A 27,061-nucleotide genomic window follows, 5' to 3' on the forward strand; every position below is an offset into this window, starting at 1 on the left:
TCGTGAGCCACATGTGGCTCTTTGGCCCCTTGAGTGTGGCTCTTCCACAAAATACCACGAGCGGGCGCGCACGTACAGTGCGATTGAAACTTTGTGGCCCATGCGCAGAAGTCGGTTTGAAGAAGTGGCGTTAGAATACTCAAGGGGCCAAAGAGCCGCATGTGGCTCCCGAGCCATGGTTTGCCGACCACTGACTTAAACTATCTTGTTTTCAGCAAGTGTTCAACTTTGTAGTAAGCAAAGTAGCTTTTAAAAATTATAAATTAGGCCTATATCAAAAGATATATACAGTCCTAGCTGGTTTGGCTCAGTGGATATATACAGCCTCCATTTTGAGAAACATTTGCTTTTACAATAAATTTATTTCATAGCCTTTTTAAATTTAAAGTTAGACTATTTAGGAAAAATATTGTTTTTAAAAAATATTTTTTATTCACCTGACATTTAGATTTATTTACCATAGTTCTGATCCAATTGGCATTTCTTTTTTTTTTTTCCCTTAATCTTCACCCGAGGCTATTTTTCCATTGATATTCAGGGAGAGTGGGAGAGAAAGGGAAAGACAGAGAGAAACATCAGTGTGAGAGAAACACATCTATTGGTTGCTGGGGAGGAGCCTGAAACCAAAGTATGTGCCCTTCACTGGAATCAAACCCAGGACCCTTTGGTCCGCAGGCTGAAGCTCTATCCACAGAGCCAAACCATAGAGTGCTAAATATGGCTTACATTTTGTTTTAGTAGTTTTTTTTTTAAATAAAAAAGAATCAATTTTTATTTAGAGTTAACAGTTGTTGAATCTTAAGTGGAAGATATATTGGATGATTACATTGGATGAAAATTTTCATAATGAAAAGTTGAAAAAGATTTTAATTCAAGATGATAATGAAGAGCTTCATGTAATTGCTTATCTTTATTGACTACCAGTAGGCAATAAACATCTGCTTCTAGGTGTAGATCCTGTGGTGGGTACAGAGGTACTTAAGGCATGGTTTCTTTCTTCAAGAAACTTGTAAACATATAAGATGGTAGGAGTTTTACACATGTGATATTTGTTAGCAGAGGTTAGTATAGTGAAGTATTAGAAGGAAAACACAAATTAGAAATTAGATAATAGTCTTCTGATGAAAGAGTTTTCTCATAGGATGTAGGTATGAGGCCTAAAGGGTTAGTTAATTAGTAACAACTTTGTTGAAAGTGGTTTACTTTAATTAACTGATTGAAACAAAGAAAATAACCTATTCTGACCTATGTAGGAATCTTTCATCTTTGACCTAAAAGAAGTCTGAGAGAATTTCATGTTTTTCATCTTTACGAACTGTAGTGTTCCTCCTGAAGGTGGTGAAACTGCAAGAGTCAAGAGCCATTTCACATGACCTGTTTTTAAAGACGTAAAACATCTTGAAAAGATAAACAGATTTAAATTGGATGCATTTATAAAATGTGTTATAGCAGAACACTTACTAAAATAAGGTTGTGCACATGAGTAGTGAGATAGGAACTTGAACTTCTAGGTCATTTGTTTTTAGTTCATATTAATAGTACATAATGCTCTTAGCTCCAGATTGTCTTGTGTCTCATAATGAGCAAAAGAGGTAAAATAATGTATTTATATATGAATGTTGTTTAAAGCTCTCACTTAAATGATTGTTTTCCTGAAGGCATATGTCATGTTTTGCTGGGGTGCTCGATATATATTGGTTATGTGTTATTTCTGGGGAGACAAAATGGTATATTGGCTAAGAATGTGGGCCCTAGGATTAGATGGACTAGGTTCGAATCTTGATTTTTCTCATCTTACCAGTTGTGAAATCTTAGATAATACATTTATCTTCTTCACAATACCCTCATCTGTGAATTGGGGATAACTTGTCTCACAGGGTTGCTATTAGGAATGAAAGAATTCCTAAAAAGTACACAGATGCTTAGGGAATGGGATGTTAAAATTCAGTACTAAATAGTCCCTGTATGTTACCACTTTTCAGAGATTTAAGTTAAGGATATCCTCTAATATCCTTAACTCACTTGTCCATATATAAGGAACCTCTAACTTAAAACAGGTTGTATTTGAGAAATTTATTGGTTTGGAATTCTGCAGTGAAATCTCTGTTATGTGATTTGGTTGCTAGGCTAACTTGTGAAAACAGTCATAATGTGGCAAAAATAATGGCAAAAATAATTAGAACAGCAATAAAATGGAAAGATATTGTTTTGGATATTGAAGTTTAGTGGTAATAAATTTAATTAGAAGTTTTTGAAAGAGACTTAACAAATCAGTCAAAAATCTTTCATGACAGGAGGGGGATGGGAGGAGCTGAAGGAAGGCATAAGGGATATAAATGATGATGGATGGAGACTTGGCTTGGGGTGGTGAACACACAAAACAATTACGATGATGTGTTGTAGAATTGCACACCTGCAACCTGTATAATTTTGTTAACCAGTGTCATCCAATAAATTCAATAAAAAGGAAAAAAATCTTTCAAAGAATTTTGGAAGGCTAGCATTGATTCCTGCTAATTTTGCTTCCAGCTTTATCAGTTTTCTTTGTATTTATGATGGAGATATAACAGTGTTTATTCATCAACTATCAATATGGCTAGTTTTTGACTGATTTGTTAAGATTGGGTAAATGGATGGGAACTATTTTTCCTGGGTAACTGAGAGAATGAAAGCAAGATGACAGTTAAGAAAGATGTATGATTTTGGTAGTAATAAAATAAGCTGTGAATGATCTCAAAGAGAGGTGATGGGGAAGCATCTTCCTGTACTGGTAACCATTCCCATTATTACCCATAACAAGATGGGGATAGAGTAGAAGGAGAGAGAGAAATTATAGGTTATTCATATGTAAAAGAAGCTTATAAATTGTTTTGTGTATACAGTCTTTCTTTTAAAAAGGATTTCAAAATTTTATAATATACTCCAGCGTTACCATTATGAATAGCATTTTGAATTTTTAAACATTTTAACTTTTATATGAATTCTGGTTACTTAAGAGACTACTAAATGTGGGACAACACATTGCACACAGTTTATGTGTACCTCTGATACCAGAGTTCAGATATGGAGATTTTTCCTATGTTCTTAGATGAGGCTGTGGATCTTATACCTTTAAAAATATTTAGATTTACTAATCATGAAGAAATTAGTTTTTTGATATCAGAAAAGTATTACAAAGGTGCTAAAATTTCCAGGTTATTAGTTTTTAATTATTTGAAGACTGTTGTGAACTTAAATAAAATTTTAATACTCTTATATATTCTTGATTAAAATTAGTTACACAATTCTTTTTTTTAGGAAGTGGCTGTTTTTGTCTTTGATAAAAAGCTGATTGACAAATATCAAAAATTTGAAAAGGATCAAATCATCGATTCTTTAAAACGAGGAGTCCAACAGTTAACTCGGCTACGGCACCCTCGACTTCTTACTGTCCAGCATCCTTTAGAAGAATCCAGGTAAATTTTTATAAAAACTTATGTAAGAAACTTCCTGAACAAATAGTTTATAATAACTTTATATATGAAATCTGTCTATATAGTATCCTGTCAGTGAAAAAATTTTTTATAAACTGAGTGTTGAGTTCTTAAGGATTAGTTATTTCCCTAAAATTTATTTGCATATTCTATGTATAATGTCTGTTTTTGAAATATTAACTGAAGCTTTCTTCACATTTGCCATGAGTCTATTTGCTTATTCTGTGCTAAGCACTGAAATAGTCAAAATGGAAGATGTAATAGAAGTATAGAATACAGTCCCTGTCTGAAAGTTGCTGTCCTTGTTAATTTGCTAGAATTTCCTGTCCTCTCTTCATTGATTCACTCTTTGGGGGCTATTTTTATGTGTGTTCCAGGTACTGTTCTATACATTTAACCTACTGTGCCCAGTTTGTTAGTCTGTAGCCCTAAGTTACTCTACCATCTTTCTCAAGGATGAGCTTGAGATCTGTTGCTGAGAATGACAAGAAAATGAAATTTATGTTGTGTCATCTTTTAAAAAATATACATTTTTATTGATTTCAGAGAGGAAGGGCAAGGGAGAGAGATAGAAATGTCAATGATGAGAGAGAATCATTGATCGGCTGCCTCCTGTACGCCCCCCAAACTAGGGCATGTACCCTGACCAGGAATTGAATCCTGACCTCCTGATTCATAGGTTGACATTCAGCCACTTAGCCACGCCAGTTGGGCAAAGAGCAGTAATTTTAAAAATTTAAAAATCTGACACCTTTCTGTTTGTTTTTTTAAAAATGTATTTTATTGATTTTTTACAGAGAGGAAGGGAGAGGGAGAGAGAATTAGAAACATTGAGGAGAGACAAACATCAATCAGCCGCCTCCTGCACACCCCCAACCGGGGATGTGCCTGCAACCAAGGTACATGCCCTTGACGGGAATCGAACCTGGGACCCTTGAGTCCACAGGCCGACGCTCTATCCATTGAGCCAAACCAGTTTGGGGGGAAAAATCTGACACCTTTCAAAGTGGTATATAAAATACATAAAAAGCAAAGCTGCTCCTATGGAATTGGTTATAGGGGACCTGGACCTATGCCCTGTCCCTCTTTCTGATTCCTCTTGCTCCAGAGGCCTTTATGGGAAATCTGTGGCTTCCTTTGCACATAGTCTGAAAATTATAGCCTTATAAGTAGAATATTTTAGGTATAATGTAATAATATTTTAAATTAGCTTATTGGTTTTCCATGAAGAATATCAATAATCAAAAAGCACAGTTGAAATAATGTTTTATTTCCTGACTTTTTTTAAGTTTTAAAAAATGTATCACAATGGTTATAACACTTAGTTTAAAAGACTATTGAATGATTTACCAGTATAATTCCTATGCAAAGCTTCCTGACATTGTTCTATTGGTTTGAGTTATTAAGTTAATACTGAAGAGAAATCTAAAATAGATTATGTTTTTGTTAATAGAACCAATAATATTTTAGGTATATATAATTTTGATAATGTGGGAAAAAATGATAGTGAATAACCCTTTTTCCTTTTTAAAACAGGGATTGCTTGGCATTTTGTACAGAACCAGTTTTTGCCAGTTTAGCCAATGTTCTAGGTAACTGGGAAAATTTGCCTTCTACTGTGTCTCCAGACATTAAGGATTATAAACTTTATGATGTAGAAACTAAATATGGTTTGCTTCAGGTATGTATTTTTATTCATCATGTGAAAAGAATTTTTTCCTTCAAAATTGTTTTTGGCTATTTCAAATTTATTAGCCATGTAGACTACTTTATGTAAACCATTGCATTTTTTTTTAGTAATTTAAAAATTATTTCTTTGTTCTAGAATTTTCTGTAGTTTATTTCTAGACTTATATTTAAATTGTTGGAAACATAATATGGGTAACCTTTGGATAAGGGCACTCATTAACTGGTGCATGGAGTGGTTCCCTTTTGATTTTTTTGAGTTTTAAATCTTATGAATTCATTTCATAAATATTAAATTGAAATAATAAAGTATATAATAAAAAGAAATTATATCTTTAAAGGAATTATTTAATAGGTATCAGAAGATATAGTAAGCCATTTCATATATATCCATATTTTCTGATTTTTCTTTCCCTGCTTAGCAAAATATCTTCAGCTCTATAGAATAAATTGCAATAGATTCTTAGTTCCTTGAGGACAGTTAACTGATCATTCCATTTATTATTTTTAGCATCTTTATTAAGGTATAATTAATTTGTATACAATAAAGTTCCATATTTAAAATACACAGTTTTATAAGTTCATAAATCATCACCACAATAAAAATAATGCATATATCCTGCATATATCCATTACCCCCTATTCCCCCCCCCCCCCTTTCCTCATACCGGTTATAATCCCTCTCCCCTACTCTTTTCTTATTTTCTATCTCTTGCTGCCCTAGGACATCACTGAACTGCTTTCTGTCACTATGAATTGGTTTGTCCTTTCTAGAATTTTATAAATGGCATTATACAATATGTATTCCCTTTTTTGGCCTGGCTTCTTTCAGTAAACCTAAATGTTTTGAGAATGAGAGAACATTAGTTAATATTTGAAAACTGAGCACAATGCTATTCAGAAAAATTGAATTTCAATATGAAGTGTAAGTCTAAAAAATACTAAGAATTAGAATGAAATTGACAAAGGTATCTCTTAATATTTACTATCTGTAACTGAGGAACCAAAGATTTCCTCAGTTTTCAAAATCAGGAATTGAGTAAGTTTGGATAGTAAAGTGCTTTTATATTATCTTTTTGCTTATAGAAAAGAACTTAATGGCCCTGACTGGGTAGTTCAGTTGGTTAGAGCATCTTCCAGATATGCCAAAGTTGCGGGTTCCACACCCAGTCAGGGCACATACTAGAAACAACCAAATGAATGCATAAATAAGTGGAACAACAAATCTCTCTCCCCCTCCCTCTCTCTCTCAAAACAAACAAACAAAATTTAAGAAAAGAACTTAATAGTTGTACTCTGGTTGTTGTTTCGTTTATCTTAGCAACTGCGATTATCTGCACTTTTGCGTTTGTGATGAAATTTAATTGTTATTTGACAAATAAAAAATCTTTTATTGGGAGAGGCAGCAATTATGATTTATGAGACACTTTATTGTAATTGAAAGGAGTTTTATTTAATGTAAAAATGTCTGGTTATTTTTACATTTAAAGGTTTCTGAAGGATTGTCATTTTTGCATAGCAGTGTGAAAATGGTTCATGGAAATATTACACCTGAAAATATAATTTTGAATAAAAGTGGAGCTTGGAAAATAATGGGCTTTGATTTTTGTGTATCATCGACCAATCCTTCTGAACAAGAGGTAATGAAGTGCTAGTGTTCTAATTTTTTAAAGCTATGGAAATTTGTGACAGCGTCTGGAATGGTCAAGAGAATTTATAAGCCTGACAAATGTCTAGAAATAGGCTGCATGGTATAATGGTATGCTTAAATTTATAGAAAACTTTTAGAGTTCATTGTACCTAAGAGTATTCTTCAGCTCATTAATCCTACAATAGTTAATGTTGCTTGAGAAAAAGATGCTAGATTTAAATAAATTTGAGGACTGTTGGGTAAAGTATTTTTTTTCCTCGCCATGTCAAATGCACTAACAAACGTTGTGAACCTCCAGCAGGCACTTGTTACTTAGTGATTATACCTGCCTGTTTACACTTGGAAAACACTGCAGTATTTTAAGTTTTCACTATATATAGTTGTTAAGGGGACATTGATTTGTCCTAAGATAGATTTGTAATTTAAGTAAACATTTTTAAGGGAAGCAGAAAGAATTTGTATTGATTATGTACTGTGGGTGAAGGACTGCGTTAAGTCTATTTTCCATACATTTGTTTAATCTTACAACTTTTTTAACCTACTAACTAAATCACATAGGTAGTACAAGAACAAGGTTTCAATCAATAATCTATTTGAGCCCATAAAACTTGAACCCTGTGTATCATAAAACATAGTGTATCATATAGTCTTCTGGAAGAGAACTCCAGTAATCTCAATATAAGAGATCTTTTTATTATCTCTTAAATTTGTTCCATGTACTTTCCAGATTTGGAAATGAGAGAATTTTATGATTTAAGGTGGGGATGACAATTTTTACTTACATGGCTAACTATGAATTTAAAACTAGATCATTGCTACTTGATAGAGGTTTGTTTTAATTTAAAATATGTAAGCTATAAAATCTCTTTTCTGTCTTCTTATAGCCCAAGTTTCCATGTAAAGAATGGGACCCAAATTTACCATCATTGTGTCTTCCAAATCCTGAATATTTGGCTCCTGAATACATACTTTCTGTGAGCTGTGAAACGGCCAGTGATATGTACTCTTTAGGAACTGTCATTTATGCTGTATTTAACAAAGGGAAACCTGTATTTGAAATTAACAAGCAAGATATTTATAAGAGTTTCAGTAGGCAGTTGGATCAGGTATTTATCTTTAAATATTTGCTTGCATTAAAAATGTATTAAGAGCTGCTTTGATTTTTTTTTTCTAAAATGTATTCAGAAAATTCTGAGATGAGTGTCTTATAGTTTGTTTGCATAAAATCAACTTAGCAAAAGTAATTCTCTAATCAATGAGAATTAGTTAAAGTCTTACTACAACTGTAATCATGACATGTATTTACTAGACTGAATTTTAAAATATGGTCTAAAAAACTGGGCATTTTGTTTTAGGAATAGAAATAATCAGCTAATAAAGATAAGTGTTTTAATTATCTTGCAGTAGTAGAATTAGCAATTTGTTTGAATTTAAAAATATATTTTTAAGTAAATGTTAAGTTTCTTAAATGGACTTGACAGTATAAATGCGCATATCTGAATATTTTTATTCATATTTAATTAATATTATACTTTTTTGAATAGTTGAGTCGTTTAGGATCTAGTTCACTTACAAATATACCTGAGGAAGTCCGTGAACATGTAAAACTACTGTTAAATGTAACTCCAACTGTAAGGCCAGATGCAGATCAAATGACAAAGGTGAGTACACATGAATTTCTGCCTTAGGTAGAGGAACAGAAAATCTGTGAAAGTAGATAAACTGCTTCTAAAACAAGATTTAATCAGATATAGTCCCCAGATAATATCTGTATTCTTGAATGTATTAAATATTCAGTTTATTTTACTCTTAAACATTTAAATAATTTATGTATATACTTGCTCTGGTATAAAATTAAGATTTCAAAGAAACAACAGTTGTGGCATAGTTATACATGCAAAAGTCTTGGACACTCCAACTCTTGTTCACTCATATAAGCGTGGACTTTAATAGATTAATGATGTTCTTTGTACCTCCAACCTATTTTACTTAATATTTCAATATTTTACTAGTTATGTAAAAAAAAAAAAAAATTATTCCAGCCAACTCGAAGGTATTGCTTCTGAAAATTTGAACTTGGAAAGAAAAATAATTTGTTACTTCCTTATTCTGATTTCTTAAATTAGAATTTTTATGAAGTAATCTTTTAGCATTTTGTTAAATATTCTGAATATTTTTTCATCAAACTGGCAGTTGCAGATATGAGAAGTACCTTAATGTTTATCAAAATAATTTTATTTCCTGTTTTTAGATTCCTTTCTTTGATGATGTTGGTGCAGTAACACTGCAGTATTTTGATACCTTATTCCAAAGAGATAACCTTCAGAAATCACAGTTTTTCAAAGGACTGCCAAAGGTTCTACCAAAATTGCCCAAGGTTTGTTGTTGGTCAGTTTCTTATTATAGCCAGGATTTTAGAATTTAAAGTTTACTTTAACTTGCTATAATAACTCTTCCAAAGAAATAAATGTAACTTTATGACTGTAAAAGACTTGAAACTGAAGCCAGAAGTTTAGTGGACCTTCTTTTGCATTGTTCAAAAATGAAATAGCATAAAAAAATTTGCAAGATAAATGTCAGAAAAGAAGCCCATAATCTGTCATTGTGGAATACTTAAGGGGATAGTTTGTATTGATGCTAGGCCTTTCCAGTTCCTCAACTCTCCCTCTCTGGCTTATTAAACAATGAATGTAATCCTATATAATAAAAGCCTAATATGCTAAGTGTCCGACTGTTCAACCTGTTGCTATGACGTGCACTGACCACTAGGGGACAGACGCTCCGACCAGTAGGTTAGCTTGCTGCTGGGGTCCAACCGATTGGGATTGGGCAAGACAGGCCGGACACGCCCTGGAGCCCTCCCGCAGTCCCTCTCTGGCCCCAATCATGCACCGATGGGGGTCCCTCAGCCTGGCCTGCACCCTCTCGCAATCTGGGACTCCTCGGGGGATGTCGGAGAGCCCGTTTAGGCCCGATCCCTGCAGGCCAGGCCAAGGGACCCCACCCGTGCAAGAATCCATGCACTGGGCCTCTAGTATAGTATAGTATATACTAGTATAGTTTCTATGAATGCTAAAGAAACCACTGGTTGGAAAAAGAAAAATTTCGGGTTTCAAAATAATATCCCATGTTTAATCTGTCAGATATTAATTGGTTATGTACTGCTTGTCTAGCCCTTTACTTAGATCCTATGGAGAATAAAGAGGAAACAAAAATTATTCTTGCTCTCAAGGCCTTTATAGTAAGTGTAAATAGGATTAACATGCATGAAGCAATAATTAACAATATAGGACAGTGTTTAAATTGTATGGTATGAATCATAAGTAATGAAGGAATTAAGAGGAAAAACATATTCATGAAGGCTAATTGAGGGAAGGTTTCCTAAAGGAAGAGTGATTATGTATCCTTTTTTATCTGTGACATTACCAAATTATGTCTTTGTCCTGCCATAATTGGTAATAGCACCCTATTTTACTTTTAAAAGTTTCCCAGTTTCAACCATAAATTATATGGTCACCTTACCCAAAGGGATTGGAGATTTTAAACTATAATTTCAATGTTAATACTAAAGACCTGAAATAAAATTTATTTTATGAAACATTTTTTCCTTTCAGCGTGTCATTGTGCAGAGAATTTTGCCTTGCTTGACTTCAGAATTTGTAAACCCTGACATGGTACCTTTTGTTTTGCCCAATGTTCTAATGATTGCTGAAGAATGCACCAAAGAAGAATATGTCAAATTAATTCTACCTGACCTTGGCCCTGTCTTTAAACAGCAGGAGCCAATACAGGTATGTATATAGATAATTTTCCTATTTATCTGCTGTTATTCAGTAATATTGGTCATTGGTGACTATCATTGAAAACAAGGAGTGGATATGTGACTTTTAAAAAACTGAGGTAAATATAAGACTCCTTTTTCATTAGTCAGCTATTTTTCATGTTTGAAGTGAACCATTCTTAAGATTATAATTGAACTCTCCAAGTAAATGTTTGCAGTTCTCTGTAAGTTAACATCTCAGAAAATTAATTGTAATGAGATTGTGCATGTATTATGCTGTTCCCATTGGCCTTATTAAAAGTTATAGGTTTGGAAAAAGAAGTGTATCTTTTTCTCCTACACGCCTAAGTGTTTTTATTTGTTTTTTGTTTGTTCTATTATCCAGGGTTTTTCATTTACATAGGTTTATGCCAGTATTTTCTCTTTTATTTTACTGTTAATGAAGAGTTTCATCAGAAAAGTGAAAATGCTTACAGCACCCAAAAATAATATGTGTGTGTATTGTAAATGAAAAACGTAATTAGTGTCTGATGTAAACTCTATTATAATATTTATTTGCCAGATTCAAGGTGGTCTTGGATTTAAGAGCAGTAGGGTCATACACCTGGGTTGGAATCTGTCCTTTATCTCCTTACTTGAACAAGTCCTTAATCTTTTAAAGCTTCCTTTTGCTCATTTCCAAAATGAAAGAGGCTGTTGAGAGTAAATGAAATTTTCTGGCACATAGTAAATTATTACTTGCTTTTGCCACTACATGGCAATCGATTATTAATAAACTATCAGCTACTTGATTTAATGGTTTTGTGGCAGGCTGTTTGCAATCCTTCCCTTGAAAGGAGGGGCACAGAAGGAAGTCTTTGTGGTAAGGCAGGAGTTCCTGTGGCTAAGGAAAGGGCAGATGAAGGAACTGGTGACTTGGAAGCAGCCTCACGCAAACGCTGTTAAGATATCAGGAAGGAAAGTAGCGGAGCCCCGTGTCCACTAAGCTATGCATTAATCAATATAGTATCCCAAGGATACCATCTGAATTCTTATTTGCCTTCATTCTTTGGTACTCTTTTCCCCCTTAGTAGTCCTGTTAAAAATTCCTTCTGAAAAATTTTAACCGAGCCTTGGCAAGACTAAGTATTCTTTATGAACAGAAGAGGCAGTTTGTTCCTTATAATTTAGGTAGGTGGTGGCAGCTAGGTCAAAAAATGAACGGAGACATTTCTTTCTAGAATTTTTCCTGACAGTCTTCTTTATTCCTATACCTTTTCTTCTCTTGAGCTTCATAGAAACCAAGTGACAGAAAAGCCATGTGATTTTGTTGCCCTCAGGCTTTTATTTCTTTACCCAGTTGCTTTCCAGATAGTTGATACTTGTGGGTGAGTGACATATTACTGAAGATTTGTGAGAGTTAGGACATTAGTCTTTATTTAAATGCCTAAACTGAGAGCAGATGTTAAATATTGTGCTTCCAGAAATGTAAGAGACTTGATTTGTATGTTTTTGTCTTCCATGCCCTCAGGCTAGCAACATGGTAAGTGTGAAAATATATAACTTATTCTTTAGAATTTTATTCTTTAGAATATTCTTTTAATTTTGGGATATGTAAAATTATGTAAAGATTCTGGAATTTAATGCATTATTCCCTTTTTCTACACAGATTTTGTTAATTTTCTTACAAAAAATGGATTTGCTACTAACCAAAACTCCTCCTGATGAAATAAAGAACAGTGTCCTACCAATGGTTTACAGAGCACTAGAGGCTCCTTCCATTCAGATCCAGGTACAATATTTGATTTCTTCCCCCCTTTAGTGATGATTTTGATTCTTAAAGCAAAAGAAAAAAGTAAAGTACACTTTGGATTTGAGTCATAAAATCTTTTATATAAATAACTCAGTAGTATATATTAATCAATTGAATTGCATCATACACAGTTACTAAAATGTACCCACTCTTAACTAATTTATTTTATTTTTCTATGAGCACCGCCTTTGAATAGCATAAGGGTTGTCACATGGAAGAATTGGCTTGCCCTGCACAGTCTCAAAAGTAGACCCACGACCAATTAGTGGTTTCTTTAGAAAGTTATATCTGTCCAGTGTGAGGACAAGTTTATGACTCACAACTGTTCCTTCCAGATTAAGTGTCCAATCCTCCAGTTCTGTGACTTGTGATACCACCCCTGGAGCTTGGTGATGCTTATAACTGTGATCCTTATAAAGTTGTTATCTACATAAGCCAGCTTCACAGTGCCATGTTCCAGAAACAGTTCAGCCAACAAAAATCCCCATGAGTCCTTCATTAACATGCTTACATGCTTCATAGCAATAACCCCCCCTTTTCTTTCCTATCCATGTCTCCTAGTCCCTCAGTTACTTCTGCACCGAAAACCTCCTCAGCCCCAGTTGTTTCCTTTTCCTTTTTTCCTCTTATTTCTTTGTCACCAAAGTCCTAATAGATTTGTTTTTTGGTGGGTTTGGGGCATTTTGGTATGGAGGGCCTTATGGGAAACTAGTGAATTTGTCCATTTGGATGACAGACCATCTTTCTTTCTTTGGGCAGAAGTGAGAAGTTCCTCTTTCTCCTTCACTCTCCACATCTAATCCAGTCATCTAATGTAAATGCAATGCTTGAGGCTAGAGATGGCACAGGAGCCAACCAACCAGTTAGATTAGATTCTACCTTCTAACTTTTCTAGCACCTGCCCCTGCTCTCTTCCACACTATCACAGCCCTACTTGAGGATGCCTTGGAGTCTTATAAGAATTTCTTCAATTCTCCTTTCAGGTCTTAGAGTTTTGCCACTTTATATTACAGCTAAACACAGATCTTTCTAAAATTGTTCTAGAAGTCAGATCTGAGCACTTCTCTGCTTAGAGTAGTTATGGTTTTCCAGCTGTCCTCAGTTCAATCCAAGCTCCTATTCCTAGCATGTGAGCCCTCCCTGGGTGGCTCCGTGACCCTCCAGCTTCATGCATTTTTCCAAACACCTTAACTATAGGTAGTTCCCCATCATGCCCCCCTCTGAGCCTTTGCTCAGGCTGTGCTGTCTACTGGGGATGCCTTTTCCTCTTCAACTACCTGACAGGTATCCACATATCTTTGAGAACTTGACTTAAGCATCACCACTCTAGGGAACCTTCTGACTCCGTCCCTCCAATGAATGCTCCCTTCTTTGTGCATCTCTGTTCTCCCAGTGGACTTTCACCTGTAAAATCCCTGCATCAGTTCCATCTTCTTCCCACCTAGGCTGGGCTCTGGTAAGTCACAACTGGGTTCCTATCTATCACTGGCAGGCTGTACTGGGCTGGATCCACCACAAACCCCAGTAAATGTTGAAGGAATGAAAGTACTGTCGGAGCCGTCACACTCTGTAGGGAGACCTGGTGCATTGGAGTTAGATGAACTTGAGTTAAACTACAAACATTCCAAGACCTGTGTGCTCGTGGGCAAGTCATTGGAATTCTGAACCTCAATTTCCTCAGTTCTGTCTACCTCTCAGGATTCTGTGAAGTAACATGTGAGGTTCCTGGTACAGTGCCTGGTACAGTGCCTGGCTTACTATAAGGGTCAAATATGTATCACTCTGGTAGCCAAGAAGCAGAGAAGGAAAAGGTGTCCAGTTAGTGAGCAGGGGGTCAGGAGTGGGCTGTAAGGGGGTAGGAATACAAATCTCTGAGACCCCAGTTGCTTGGGTTCTTAAAACTGTGCTGGTCACCTGCTCTGTTGTGAGCAAAGTCAAGTTAGGGGGATGGGAGTGAGGGTGACAGATCATAGGTGCCAAGGCCAAGCCAATCCCTGGCTGCTGGAATGGACCAGCACCCAGTGACATCACAATCCTGAGTAGTTGCTCTGGCAGTGCTGGAGGGGGACCCTCATTTCTCTCCATGGAGCTCTAGGATGTAGATGTGAGAAAGGTGAGCAGGAAGGCAGATGACGACGAGGAACAGCCTGAGCTCCATGCCCACGGGCACGGCTCATGGTGACACTGGAGAGGCAGGAACGCTGTCAGCTCCTGATGCTGGCATTCGGGACACAGGTTCAGCCACTCAGCTGAAGATGAAGCCCAAGAATGTGCACAAGATTAAGGCACTCATCGTCGACCTGGGCTCGCAGTACTGTAAGTGTGGCTATGCAGGAGACCCAAGGCCCACCTACTTCATCTCCTCCACGGTGGGCAAGCCCTATGAGGCAGCTGATGTGGGCGATGCCCGCAAGGAGATCTATGTGGGCCACGAGCTGCTCAACATTGAGGCACCCCTGAGGCTGGTTAACCCTCTAAAACACGGCATTGTGGTGGACTGGGACTGCGTCCAGAACATCTGGGAGTACATCTTCCACAAGGCCATGAAGATCCTCCCCGAGGAGCATGCCGTGCTGGTCTCCGACCCCCCGCTTAGCCCCAGCAGCAACCGGGAGAAATATGCGGAGCTCCTGTTTGAGACCTTTGGCATCCCCGCCATGCATGTGACATCCCAGTCACTGCTGTCCATCTATTCCTATGGCAAGACCACAGGGCTGGTGGTGGAGAGCGGGCACGGTGTCTCGAATGTCGTCCCCATCTCAGAAGGCAACGTGCTGCCAGGCCTGACTGGCCATGTTGACTATGCCGGGAGCGACCTCACCAACTACCTGCTGCAGCTGCTCATCAAGGCCGGCCACAAGTTCACCAAGGACGACGACCTGCACATCCTTGACCACATCAAGAAGATGTGCTGCTACTCGGCTTTCCAGCCTGAGGAGGAGCTTGGCCTGGACCTGGAGGAGCTGCGCGTGGACTACGAGCTCCCAGATGGCAAGGTCATCACCATTGGCCATGAGCGCTTCCAGTGCGCCGAGATGCTCTTCAAGCCCACCCTGGTGGGAAGCAGCCAGCCTGGCCTCCCTGCACTCACAGCCACTTGCTTGGGCCACTGCCAGGAGGCGGGCTTCAAGGAGGAGATGGCCGCAAACGTGCTGCTGTGTGGCGGCTGCACCATGCTGGAGGGCTTCCCTGAGCGCTTCCAGAGGGAGCTGAGCCTCTTGTGCCCTGGGGACAGCCCCGCAGTGGCTGCAGCTTCCGAGAGGAAGACCTCCGTGTGGACCGGTGGCTCCATCCTGGCCTCCCTGCAGGCCTTCCAGCAGCTCTGGGTCAGCAAGGAAGAGTTTGAGGAGAAGGGCAGTACAGCTATCCACACCAAGTGCTGAGTGGAAGCCGACAGGCCAGGCCTCGTGGGCAGGCGACCTCAGGCCACACTCTACCTTTACAGAATTTCACATAAAATTTTAACACAATGGCTCTTGTCTAGTCCGGATTTCTTGCTTTAGTCTGATAGCAGAAGGTTGTGGGGAGTTGGGTTTAGAGGTATCAGTACCTTTTGCTCTGCTGCATCTGGAGTAGCAGGGGGTGGGAAGTAGGTGGGAGGGGCTCCCCTTACTGGCCCCTCCCCTCCTGAAGGTGACATCTCAGAGCCCAGAATTTGGCTTCCTGTTCCATTAGCTCCTCAGGGTTCAAAACCCAATTCAGCAGACACATTGCTAGCTCGTCCATGGACCAAGGGGGAAATGAAGGCTCAGATTAAGGACTAGCTTGGGTGTCATGTGGCTAAGTGATGGGGGGACACTCAAAACCAGGTGTTTGACTTCCATCTCCTGTTTCTGCCAGATGTGTGTCTGCCCATAGCTTCATCATTGCTTGATTGCCCTGCTCCCTCACTAACCTCCCCTCACTGCCTGCCACCTTCAGAGGTGCAGCCCACAGGTGTGTGTCTCCTGAGCGTGAGGGGCCTTTTCTATCCATCCGCCTTTCCACTTCAGCCAAAACTGCAACTTTTTTTGCAGTCACAAAGTAGAGCCACTGAATCCAGAGGATGTTGGAGGAACCAGAAGGTCCCTTGGAAATCATGTGGTTCTCTCCCTCCTGTAGAGGTGGGGAAACTGAAGACCAGGAGGGAGGGGCCCATGTCAGTGGATGAGTCCAGGTCTTCTGTCCCAGGTCATGATTATTTCCAGAAGGGCAAATGTGGTTGCTTTAGTTTGGGCTGCTATAACAAAATACCACAGGCCAGGTGGCTTATAAACAATAGAACTTTATTTCTTACAGTTCTGGAGACAAAATCTGAGATTAGGGTGCCAACAGGGCCAGGTTTTAGTGAAGGCCCTCTTCTGGGTTGCCAACTGCTGACCTCTTGCTGAGTTCTCACATGATGGAAGGGGTCTTTTAACTAATTTAAAGAATCAATTTACAAATACCTGTATTAGTGAAGCAAAATGAGTCATTGCTTTTATTTATAAAAAATGTACTATTCTGGAAGGTTTGATTGATTATAGTTTAGATTATTATATACTTTCTTCCTACATGAGTATTTTACATGTAAATGAAAATGTCAAATATGTATGTGCCTTTTTCTTAAGAAAACATCAAGTAATTCTTCCCATACTCATAATTTTCTTTCATACTTGGTAACTTAATTTTCTATTCAGAAATGTTCCTTCTGCATTGAAGCTAATTTGTGTAGCAGGTAGGTAGAAAAGCAAACAGTAATTTAGTGTAATCATTCCTAATTTACTTATAGTCATGCTTTTGTGTCACAAAAGTGATGTTAAAACATCATGTACTTTGCCAAACTTAGTTTTGCTATTAAAATTTTGATTCTATGGCTGGCTACCTGGGAAGAAATTTTGGATTACTATTAAAGGTATAGTTTTTGTGTTTTTACTTTGAAAAATATATACTTAACTAGGGCTCCTGCGAAATTCTTGCACTTGGGGGGAGGGGTGTCCCTCAGTCTGGCCTGTGCCCTCTCGCAGTCCGAGAGTTCTCAGGGGATGTCTGACTGATGGCTTAGGCCCACGGGGAGCGGTCCTTAGCTGTCAGTTGGACATCCTTAGCGCTGCCATAAGCCAGAAGAGGCTCCTGACACCGCCACTGTGCTCACCAGCCATGAGCCTGGCTTCTGGCTGAGCGGCGCTTCCCCTGTGGGAGTTCACTGACCACCAGGGGGAAGCTCCTGCATTGAGTGGGATCGGGCCATAACTGGCTCTCCGACATTCTCTCAGGAGTCCTGGATTGTGAGAGAGCACAGGCCAGGCCAAGGGACCCCACTGGTGCACAATTGGGGACCTGGAGGGATATGGAAGGTTGGCCAGCCAGGGAGGGACCATGGGAGGGCTCCAGGGTGTATCTGGCCCATCTCACTGAGTCCAGATCGGTAGGACCCCAGCAGCAAGCTAACCTACCAGTTGGAGCATCTGCCCTTGGTGATCAGTGCATGTCATAGCGACTGGTCGACTGTCTGTCCCCTGGTGGTCAGTGCACATTATAGCAACTGGTTGACAGGCCGACTATCTGGCCCCTGGTGGTTAGTGCCCATTATAGTGAGCGGTTGAGCAGCCTTAGCGTATCATTAGCATATCATCGTTTGGTTGGTTGAACAGGTGACCAGATGACCGGAAACTTAGTATATTAGGCTTTTATTATATAGGATGTTAAGAACATTCCACTATAAAAATGGTTCCAAAAGTTTTTCATTTCATTGCTACTATAAAAATTCAGTATAGATTATAGTAAAGAAAAACAATTTTAATTTTTAAAAGTTATTGACCATAGTGTTTTTTTCTTAATGTGAGCCTAATACCACATGTATAAGGTCACTTTTTTGACTCATTTCAATCCTTTTCTGCTAAATTCTTTTGTTTAAAGTTGTGAAGTTAAGGTTAAAAATTTTATTTTTATAAGGGCATGCTTTCTAAAAGGCAAGGATATGTTGCCTTTGTCCAAATGACATGGGGTTATTGGAGAAGGTGTACTTCTACTTTTTAGCTTTTTCCAAAGGAGTTGTCACTTAAAGCTTCTTGAAACATTCCCACAGGCTCTTTGTAGCCAACCTGGTTTTATATTCAGTGAGATTAGGAAGGAGAGGAAAGGTTAAGTGACCTAAAAAGGCCATTTTTTCTTAATAAGGAGTTAGTTTTGCTAATAGGTATCAGCCGGTATTTTATTGAAATAGTTAAAGCACCATGTATGGTATTATTCAATACTAATGGCCTGGTGCATGAAATTCATGCACAGGTAGGGTTCCTAGGCCTGGCTGGTGGTCAGGGCCGATCTGGCAGAGCAATCAGGGGGCCCCTGCTGGCGCTGCCTGCTCGTCGGCCCCACCCCCCGCCACTGGTCGCCTCCCTCTGCAGGGTGACTGGTGGGGCGACTGGGGGGGCCCCCACTGGCACTCGCCTTGGCCAGCCTGGGACCTGCGGGCTGGGGGCAGCTCCTGTGTTGAACGTCTGCTCCCTGGTGGTCAGTGCGCGTCATAGCGACCAATCATTCCGCTGTTGGGTCGACTTGCATATTAGGCTTTTATTATATAGGATAAGTGTTTAGTCACCAGTCCAATTAACTTGCATCAAACCTTGCTTGGTAAGAGTCTGATAAAGTTAAAGCCTGTCTAAGCTTTGGGAGATTCCTAGAGCAAGAACAAGATACAGAAATCTTTTCCTCAAGCTTTATGCAGGTACACGGCTGGAAAGGAACTTCTGACATTCATTTTTGGAGTGATATTTTTGAAGTAGAAGTTTGATTTATTTAACAGGCTAGAGAGAGATTAGAAATACATTTGGAAAAGTAGGAGATGGTTAACAAAAGTTAGGGTCCTTAGAGGCATTAATAGAAATCTATCTGTACCAGTTTTCTTATATTATTTGCCTTTAAGATTAAACATAGAAGCTATGTTCATTCTCCTCTCCCCACCACCAATTACAGAAAAGGTATAAATACAAGGCAGAAGTTCCTGAGAATGTGCTAATCCTGTTCTTGGGTTCTTCATCCTGTCTCCTCCTATGGAGAGAGCTTTCCTTTCCTTTTGCTTAGTGATTTAATCATAATTCAAGATTTGCCTCTTTGTAACCTATGGCTAGATTATACATCATAGTTCTCTTTCTTTCTCCCCTCCCCTTATCAATTAAAGACTGATCTTCCTTAAAAAGGAACCCTTTGGTAATGAGCACAGTTTCTTACTGACTACTCACCCTTGTTAATTGTCTCCCACCTGGAGAAAATGGGTCCTTAAATGTAGCTTGTATTTCAGTGATGCCACCCATGTAATTATTATAGTTCTGAGTGGATATAAACATATAACTCTATTTGCCTTTTGAAAATCTGGGAATAAGTTAAATAAAATACTTCCCAGTATTTTGATAACAGATTCTTAGTAGTTAACTTGTTTCTATCTGCTAACTACAAATGAATGTGTTTAACAAGTATTGTCAAAAACTCCTTCTCTGATACACATTTATACCTCCATTTTCTTTAGTAATCCCTCTGCTATGCTTTGCTACAAGGATCATTCTGGCCCTTCAAAGGTATCTGAGATGTTCTTTAGCCAGTTGGTTCTCAGCCATTTTTGTTCTTTTCCTTATCTCACTTGGTCCACTTATCCTCAGACATCCTCCTTTTTCCTGTTATCCTCAGAGTTCCCAGTTGCAATTATTTACACTGTGGCATGGCGTTAGTTAACAAGAATGTTTTAAATAACTTTTACTTGTTTCTGTGAGTTATACTTGCTTACGTTTCAGAATTTAAAAGTACTTAAAAATATAAAGAAAATTAAAATCCTCTCTCAGAGAGGCCTACAGTTAGCATTTCTAGGTATCCTTCCAGGCTTTTATCCTAAGCCTGTAGACAGACACATGTACATACACATTTTAAAAATTGGGACTATATAATAGTGTCTTATTGCATTTTCTACCCAATATTATTAAACAATGTTTTAAAATATAAAAAAAGTTTATATTACATTCCATCATATAGATATATGTAGCAGCTAAGAAATTCCTTATTTAAGAGTAATAGTTTTACATAACTTTGTTTTTAATTTCCCATCTTTGTGAAAGATAGCAAAACTTAGATATTCCCAAGTTTCCTATTTTTAAAAATAAATGAAGAATTCTGTTATCAGGGAAAGAAACTAGGAATGAGACCAGGGGATTGTGGTATCCTATGCTAGTTTTAGGACCTAGTATAATTTTGAGTAAGGTCTTCTGAGCCTGTTTCCTCATCTGTAAAATTGAAAACTGAAAATAACTATTATTTCAAATAGTTATTGAAAGGACAAAGTGATGTAATGTACATAAAAGTTTATTTCCAACTATGTGACAAATTAGCCATGCAAATGCAAAATATTTTTTAATATGTGAGAAAAAAGATGAGTCCTTAAGACTGACCCAGTTAATTTTTTTAATAGGAACTCTGTCTAAACATCATTCCAACCTTTGCAAATCTTATAGACTACCCATCTATGAAAAATGCTTTGATACCAAGAATTAAAAATGCATGTCTACAAACATCTTCCCTTGCTGTAAGTAATTGCATATTAATTTTTTATTTTTTCTCATTTGTTTAAATAATTTTATTATTGTTTAATGACCCTTTTATAGTGTGTTCATGTATTTTGTCTTGGCTATAAGTAACTGCTAAAGTACTATAAAAGTGAGCAATAGCTATAGTTTTTCCTGATATGTAATTTTACAGTAGTATATAATTTTACAGTAGTACATCCCTGATCTTATTCATTATCCCCTAATTTTGAGTGATTTAATAGAAAATTTGAGTACTTTTTTTTCTTAATCCTTTTCTGGTTTAATTCACTATTTTGATGGTAGTTTTAAAGTAATCATGAGAGTTTAACTTGGTGTATAAACCTAAACATTTTTTTAATGATTCCTTTTATAAACTGCCTTTATTTTTAGTCATCTACTCTAAATATTTTTATCCCTCACTTATTTGCTTACTTTCAAAAAAGAGTAAAGGGAACAATAAAAAATAAATTAATAAGAGTATCAATGGGGAAAATAGTTGTGCTAAAAAGTCTAGAGTAAGGGTAGTTGTCTCCTTGAATACAGAATTTTAATACTGTTATTTGGTAGTCAGGGTGGTAGGATAAATAACAAAGTTCTCGTGATCTCATATTGGGGGCAATAAATGTGCCCAACCTTTTCTCTAACTCTGAATCATAAGAATTATCTCATTGATATTTCTTTATAGAAGTAACATTGAATACTCTTTTCACTGCAAATACCAGCTTTAGAAAAAAGAGAGAAATGTCCTTCTTTCACCTGATCACTTCTTATTTTGATGTTTAATAATGGGCATAGCATTAAATTTGCATTTAGCAAAGATAGTTCTTTGGAGATCTCATCAATTTTTTTTGGGGGGGGGTGAAATGTGAATTTAAATAAAAGTAAATATTTGTAGCTGAATAGATTTATAGGCTAAAGAAGTTTAAATGATATACTCTTACCTTACAGCCATCTAATCCATTTTAGTTCATGTTTTATTTATTTTTGTTTTTCTTTTTGGTAGAAAGACTCTGAGATGGAATACAACACTAAAGTAGGAAAAAAATATAATTGTTTACTGAAATGAATTTGTATGAAATGAAGTAAAAAAACATGAGTTCTTATTCTGACTCTGCTACTAATTATCCTTGTACCCTTAGGCAAGTCACTGTACCTCTCTGAGTGTCTGTCTTCAACATTAGAAGGATTTGAAATGCAGTCCATTTCTCTGAAATTTTCTAATTTTAAGATTAAATTTTCAAACTACATAGTAATAATATATAGCTTAAAACTCAGTTTTTAAAATGCCCTTTTAAAAATCACATAGTATTTTCTGGCAGCATACATTTTGTCAAAATAGATGTTCTAGATGAGTTCTAAGGTGGGAAGCATGGGTACTTAAATAATCTGTAATGCTCAGGGATGTTTATATCCCCTTTAAAGATGCCGACTGAGCCCTTAAAGGCATGTTGTTTATAAGGAATTATAATGAATGGATTTAGAATAGTAACTGAAATGGATTTGCAGTTTATAGATCACATTCAGTGCTCTTACCTTCACAGTGGCAAATGTGAATTCTTGAATTACATCCATAGACATAGACCTCTAAGGTTTAAATATGCTAGGAAATTCCTGAAACGTGAATCATGAGTTAAAATTATATTTTAATACAGTTCCCTGAAAATAAAGAAGAAAGAAATTCTATGCAGAGATAGATAAAATGCTCCAAGAGCTCTATTTCTTCATGACTCACATGACTAATATTTTATATATCATGAAAGAAAATAAAAGTAAACTTTTTTTTAGTTCATATATCTTTGTGTATATCTATACACATACATACATATATATATAAAGAATGCAGCGATTCCTGTTATTAAACTACGAGCAAGTTTAGCCTTTAGATATAATTTTGAATTTATAAATTCCCTTGTGTTTGGGTTTGAGAAAACAATTACACATTATTTTTCAGAAAAATATTTTCATCTTTTTTGCAGAAATACAGTGCTTTTTAAACTAAACTGTTTTCTGCTTTTCTTAGTTTACTTTTTTTTTTTTTAAATAAATGGAGTTTTATTGATACGATCCTGGCTCAGAGTAGTCTGTCTTTACAAATTCTAGCTAAAAAAGTAGAGTGTGAAATATTTACCAAAATAATCAAATGAATGATAGAATTTTTATAAAAGAGTTCCTAAATATCAGATTTTAGTAGCTGTATTAAAGATATATTTAGAAACAATTTTATGTATGACAAATATGGATTCTCTTTGCATGTTGTTAAAATATTTAAACAATGAATTGAACCTGAGTTATAGAAAAATACTGGAAGCCCAGTAAAATTGATTACTTGGTGGGAGAATGTAGTCCTTTTTATGACTCAAATGCCCAAAGCAATGTTCTTAGTACAGTAAACATATAGTAAAGCTTCTTAAGTCCTAATTACTTTATTTAAAATGATACAAAACTGAAGTCATTCCATACCTTTAGCTAACAAATATCCTGGTAAAGTCATCATAAATTTTTTCTGAAACAAATCAGGGGAGTTAGTAAATATGTGAATTTCTTGTATCAATAAAGGATGAGAGCTTTTAAACCTACTTTCATTCTTGAGTTATTTTTAACATGCCTATATGAAGATGAAATACTTAAATATTTTGTTCTATATTACAAAGACTTTAAATGACTAATTCAATTTACCTCTTTTAATAGGTTCGTGTAAATTCATTAGTATGCTTAGGAAAGATTTTGGAATACTTGGATAAGTGGTTTGTACTTGATGATATCCTGCCCTTCTTACAACAAATTCCATCCAAGGAACCTGCAGTCCTCATGGGGATTTTAGGTAGCTGAAAACTTTGTCATTTGATACTACTTTATCATTTTACAGGCATGCAAATACATTTTTCCCTCTATAGAACCATTGTACTCTACTTTCACATATATAGCATTCAGTAATTGGAGAATGATGGGATAAATGCCATGATATAACTTTTCTTTGTGTTAATTTTAGCAAAAGCAGTAGAACCTTGACATTTACAAAGGAATAAGACAGTTGGGAATTCTAGCTTCACAAATACCATGATAGCATATAGTTTGCCCTGTAAAATGGTACCAAAAAGAGAGGCAAACAAAGCTACTTGAAATACTGATACTAGTCTTAATGGTAATTCCTAATGTTTACTTGGTACTCAATTTGTAAGAGGCACTACGCTAAGTATTTTCTCTGCATTATCTTATTTTGTACTCTCCAGAATCCAGTGAGATATAGATACTATTGTTTCTGTTTTACAATAGTAAACTGAGGCTCAGAAGGTGAAGTAAGTTCTTAAAGAATACACAACTGATATGTGATGGAGCTGGTTTGGTTTTTTGTTTGTTTGTTTGTTTGTTTTAAATTCTTTCCTGAGGATATTTTTTCCATTAATATTTAGAGAGTGTAGAAGGAAGGGAGGAAGGGAGAGAGAGAAGAACATCTGTGGGAAGAGACACATCAATGGGTTGCCTCCCGCACACGCTCTGACCGGGGCTGGGGATTGAACCTGGAACCCAGGTACATGTCTTTGACTGGGAATCCAACCCGTGAACCTTCAGTGCTCCAGATGATGCTCTAATCACTGAGCAACACCAGCCATGGTTGGTTTTTAATTTAGATATGTTTAAATCTTAAGCACTGTGTTTCTCTGGTAAGTGATGTGCTGATAAAGCATATCAGCCTTACAGCACATTTTATTGTATCAGCATAATTACAGATTATTATGTCAAGAACTCTGAAATTGTTTGTGAACAGTTAAAGCTATGAGAGTCCAATCTGGAAATGTTGAGGTCTACTCTACTAAGAGAAACAGACATAATTATGGAATCACAAAAACAATTAAAAGTTCACTTGTTACTAAATTTGAAGTTCTTCATTAATTTTGAAGAAAAACTATATTACTCAGCCATGTATTTTTAATACCTATTACAGTGTCTGGTCTATAGAAAGCCCTCAGTAAATATTTGCAGGAATGGTCAGCAAGTAATTTATTGTGGACCTCTGGAAACGTAGCACTTTTGGGATATGGTATGAAATTTGTGAGCTCAAAGAATTTAGTCTTCCTGAGAAGGTGTTTGGCATAGTGGAAAGAGCCTAGTCCCAATCTCTTTCTTCATCTATCAAATGAGGATGAAAATAACATCATTATAAGTGGAATCTGTGAGAATTCAGTGAGAAAGCTGAAGAGAAAGTAATTAGTATAGTGCCTAACAAATAAGCATTCAGTACGTTCACAATAAAGTTGCTATTTCAGTATATAGGTGAAGTGTACATTAACAGAATAATAGGAGATGGTGTGCTACTCAGTTTTGGGTTATATGCAAAATGCTTACAACACAAAAACATTTAGAGAACGAGGAGTAAATGTGCTCTGTTGACCAAATGCAGAGTTTGTGGAATAGGTGTAACCAGTAGTTTTGAAGGTCCAGTAAATTGATGAGATAATAGAGGAGGGTTGTGTGGAGATGAATTAAATTATTAAGGTTCAAACATGTTGAGTGTTATTGGTTAAAGATGTGAATAAATGTATAGGAGCTCTACCCATACACTTTGAAGTAGATGTTTCTACTTGAGTGAGAGGTCCGAAATATATACCTAAATGTTTTCAGGGTAGAGGGCATTCTGTAATCTTCTTGCTGCACTGTAAGAACTATACCTAGTTCTGATAGGCTTTTAATGTTATGCTATTATTACATGTGCTCTTAAACCAATTACTTTCTCTTCAGTTTTCTCACTGAATTCTCACAGATTCCACTTATAATGATGTTATTTTCATCCTCATTTGATAGATGAAGAAACAGATTGGGACTAGGCTCTTTCCACTATGCCAAAGAATACAGGATAAATATGTCCTGGTGTTTAAATCTAAACTGATGGCAAAGCTGGAAATCATTCCATATGCCATATGTAAGAGCATCCTCATCCTAAGCACTGATAAGGAAACATTTATAGCTAAACTAATTGTCAGGAGATTTCATGTACATTAGCTGTTTTCCTAATTTCTATTAATTTGTGGTATTGTATTACAAATTTTTTTATTCTTTTCTATCAGGCATTTACAAATGTACTTTTACTCATAAGAAGTTGGGAATCACCAAAGAGCAGCTGGCTGGAAAAGTATTGCCTCATCTGATTCCTCTGAGTATTGAAAATAATCTTAATCTCAATCAGGTAAGAGGAGTTTTGTGCTTCTTTCACTTTATTCAGCTTACTGTTTCTTGGCATTAAATATATTACATATTTGTATTGGGTAAATAAGGAAAACTGTGTCACAGAGTTAAGTGAAAGCTTGTGGGTTTGAAGTAAGGGGTATGTGAGGTGGAAGGGTGGATTATTGGAGGCTTCATTGGGAGATAGTAAATGAGCAGAATGTTGAAAGATGTATAGGATTTGAGGCTACTTTACATTTGGGAAGTAGACATGAACAAAGAAATATTAATGTGCCTGGGATATGTAGTCATTATTGCTACATAGCAAGTCACCATAAACTTGATGGTTTAAAACAATAAGCACTTATCTCACAGTTTCTGTGGGTCGGCCAAACCAGAGCCTGGATTCTCTACTCAGTTTCTCTTACTTCTACCATCAAAGGCTAGGTCTCACCTGAGGGCTCGGCTGGTGTAAGGAACTGCCTCTAAGCTCATTACATGGCTGTTGGCAGGATTCAGTTCCTTTTGGGCTGTTGGACTGAGGGCCTCAGCCGCTAGCTCTCTCTTAGCTGGATGCCACTGTCAATTCCTTGCTTCATGGATCTCTTCAACATGGAAACTTGTTTTATCAAAGCCAGAAAGAGAGAGAATCTGCTAGAAAGATGGAAATGACAGTCTTATAAAGTAATCAAGGAAACGACATTCCATTACCTTTGCCGTGCTCTGTTGGTTACAGGCAGATCTCAGGTCCTGCCAATGCTCAAGACGGGATTGCACGAAGGCATGAGTAGCAGAATGAAATGACGGAACCATTCTACCCTGTCTGCCACTGGAATGAGAGATACCTATAATACAGTAGGGGAGTAGTGATATGATAAGTTAGTCTAGAATAGGTATGATTTAGATATTCAAACTTTGAAGGGATGGTAAATGAGCAAAGGAGTAATGTGTTCTGAGTATTATAAAATTGCCTCTCTGCCTACCTTTATC

The 27,061-nt window shown here is 36.9% G+C and overlaps 2 protein-coding genes across 6 annotated transcripts in view; both read left to right on the plus strand.

Moving 5' to 3' along the window:
- Window positions 1-27,061, plus strand: part of SCYL2 (SCY1 like pseudokinase 2) — a 53,109-nt gene that overhangs the window by 13,312 nt on the left and 12,736 nt on the right. For 3 of the 5 annotated variants that reach the window (XM_054719400.1, XM_054719402.1, XM_054719404.1), the window contains 12 exons: window positions 3,298-3,455; window positions 5,010-5,154; window positions 6,650-6,799; window positions 7,695-7,916; window positions 8,355-8,471; window positions 9,062-9,187; window positions 10,425-10,601; window positions 12,240-12,362; window positions 20,797-20,910; window positions 21,915-21,944; window positions 23,600-23,732; window positions 25,975-26,093. In XM_054719400.1, coding sequence (XP_054575375.1) covers window positions 3,298-3,455; window positions 5,010-5,154; window positions 6,650-6,799; window positions 7,695-7,916; window positions 8,355-8,471; window positions 9,062-9,187; window positions 10,425-10,601; window positions 12,240-12,362; window positions 20,797-20,910; window positions 21,915-21,944; window positions 23,600-23,732; window positions 25,975-26,093 — 1,614 coding nt within the window. The remainder of the gene's footprint in view (window positions 1-3,297; window positions 3,456-5,009; window positions 5,155-6,649; window positions 6,800-7,694; window positions 7,917-8,354; window positions 8,472-9,061; window positions 9,188-10,424; window positions 10,602-12,239; window positions 12,363-20,796; window positions 20,911-21,914; window positions 21,945-23,599; window positions 23,733-25,974; window positions 26,094-27,061) is intronic. The other 2 variants (XM_054719401.1, XM_054719403.1) reach the window with 2 other exon arrangements.
- LOC103288973 (actin-like protein 7B) lies at window positions 14,439-15,853 on the plus strand. The gene has a single exon (XM_008144774.3). It carries the CDS (start codon window positions 14,513-14,515, stop codon window positions 15,764-15,766), a length of 1,254 nt encoding a protein of 417 aa, XP_008142996.1. The 5' UTR covers window positions 14,439-14,512; the 3' UTR covers window positions 15,767-15,853.

The sequence above is a fragment of the Eptesicus fuscus genome, chromosome 7 (genome assembly GCF_027574615.1).
Source record: "Eptesicus fuscus isolate TK198812 chromosome 7, DD_ASM_mEF_20220401, whole genome shotgun sequence".
NCBI lineage: Eukaryota > Metazoa > Chordata > Mammalia > Chiroptera > Vespertilionidae > Eptesicus > Eptesicus fuscus.

Coding starts and splice junctions, on each gene's coding strand:
- LOC103288973 (XM_008144774.3), top strand. CDS start 14,513: ATGACGACGAGGAACAGCCTGAGCTCCATGCCCACGGGCACGGCTCAT.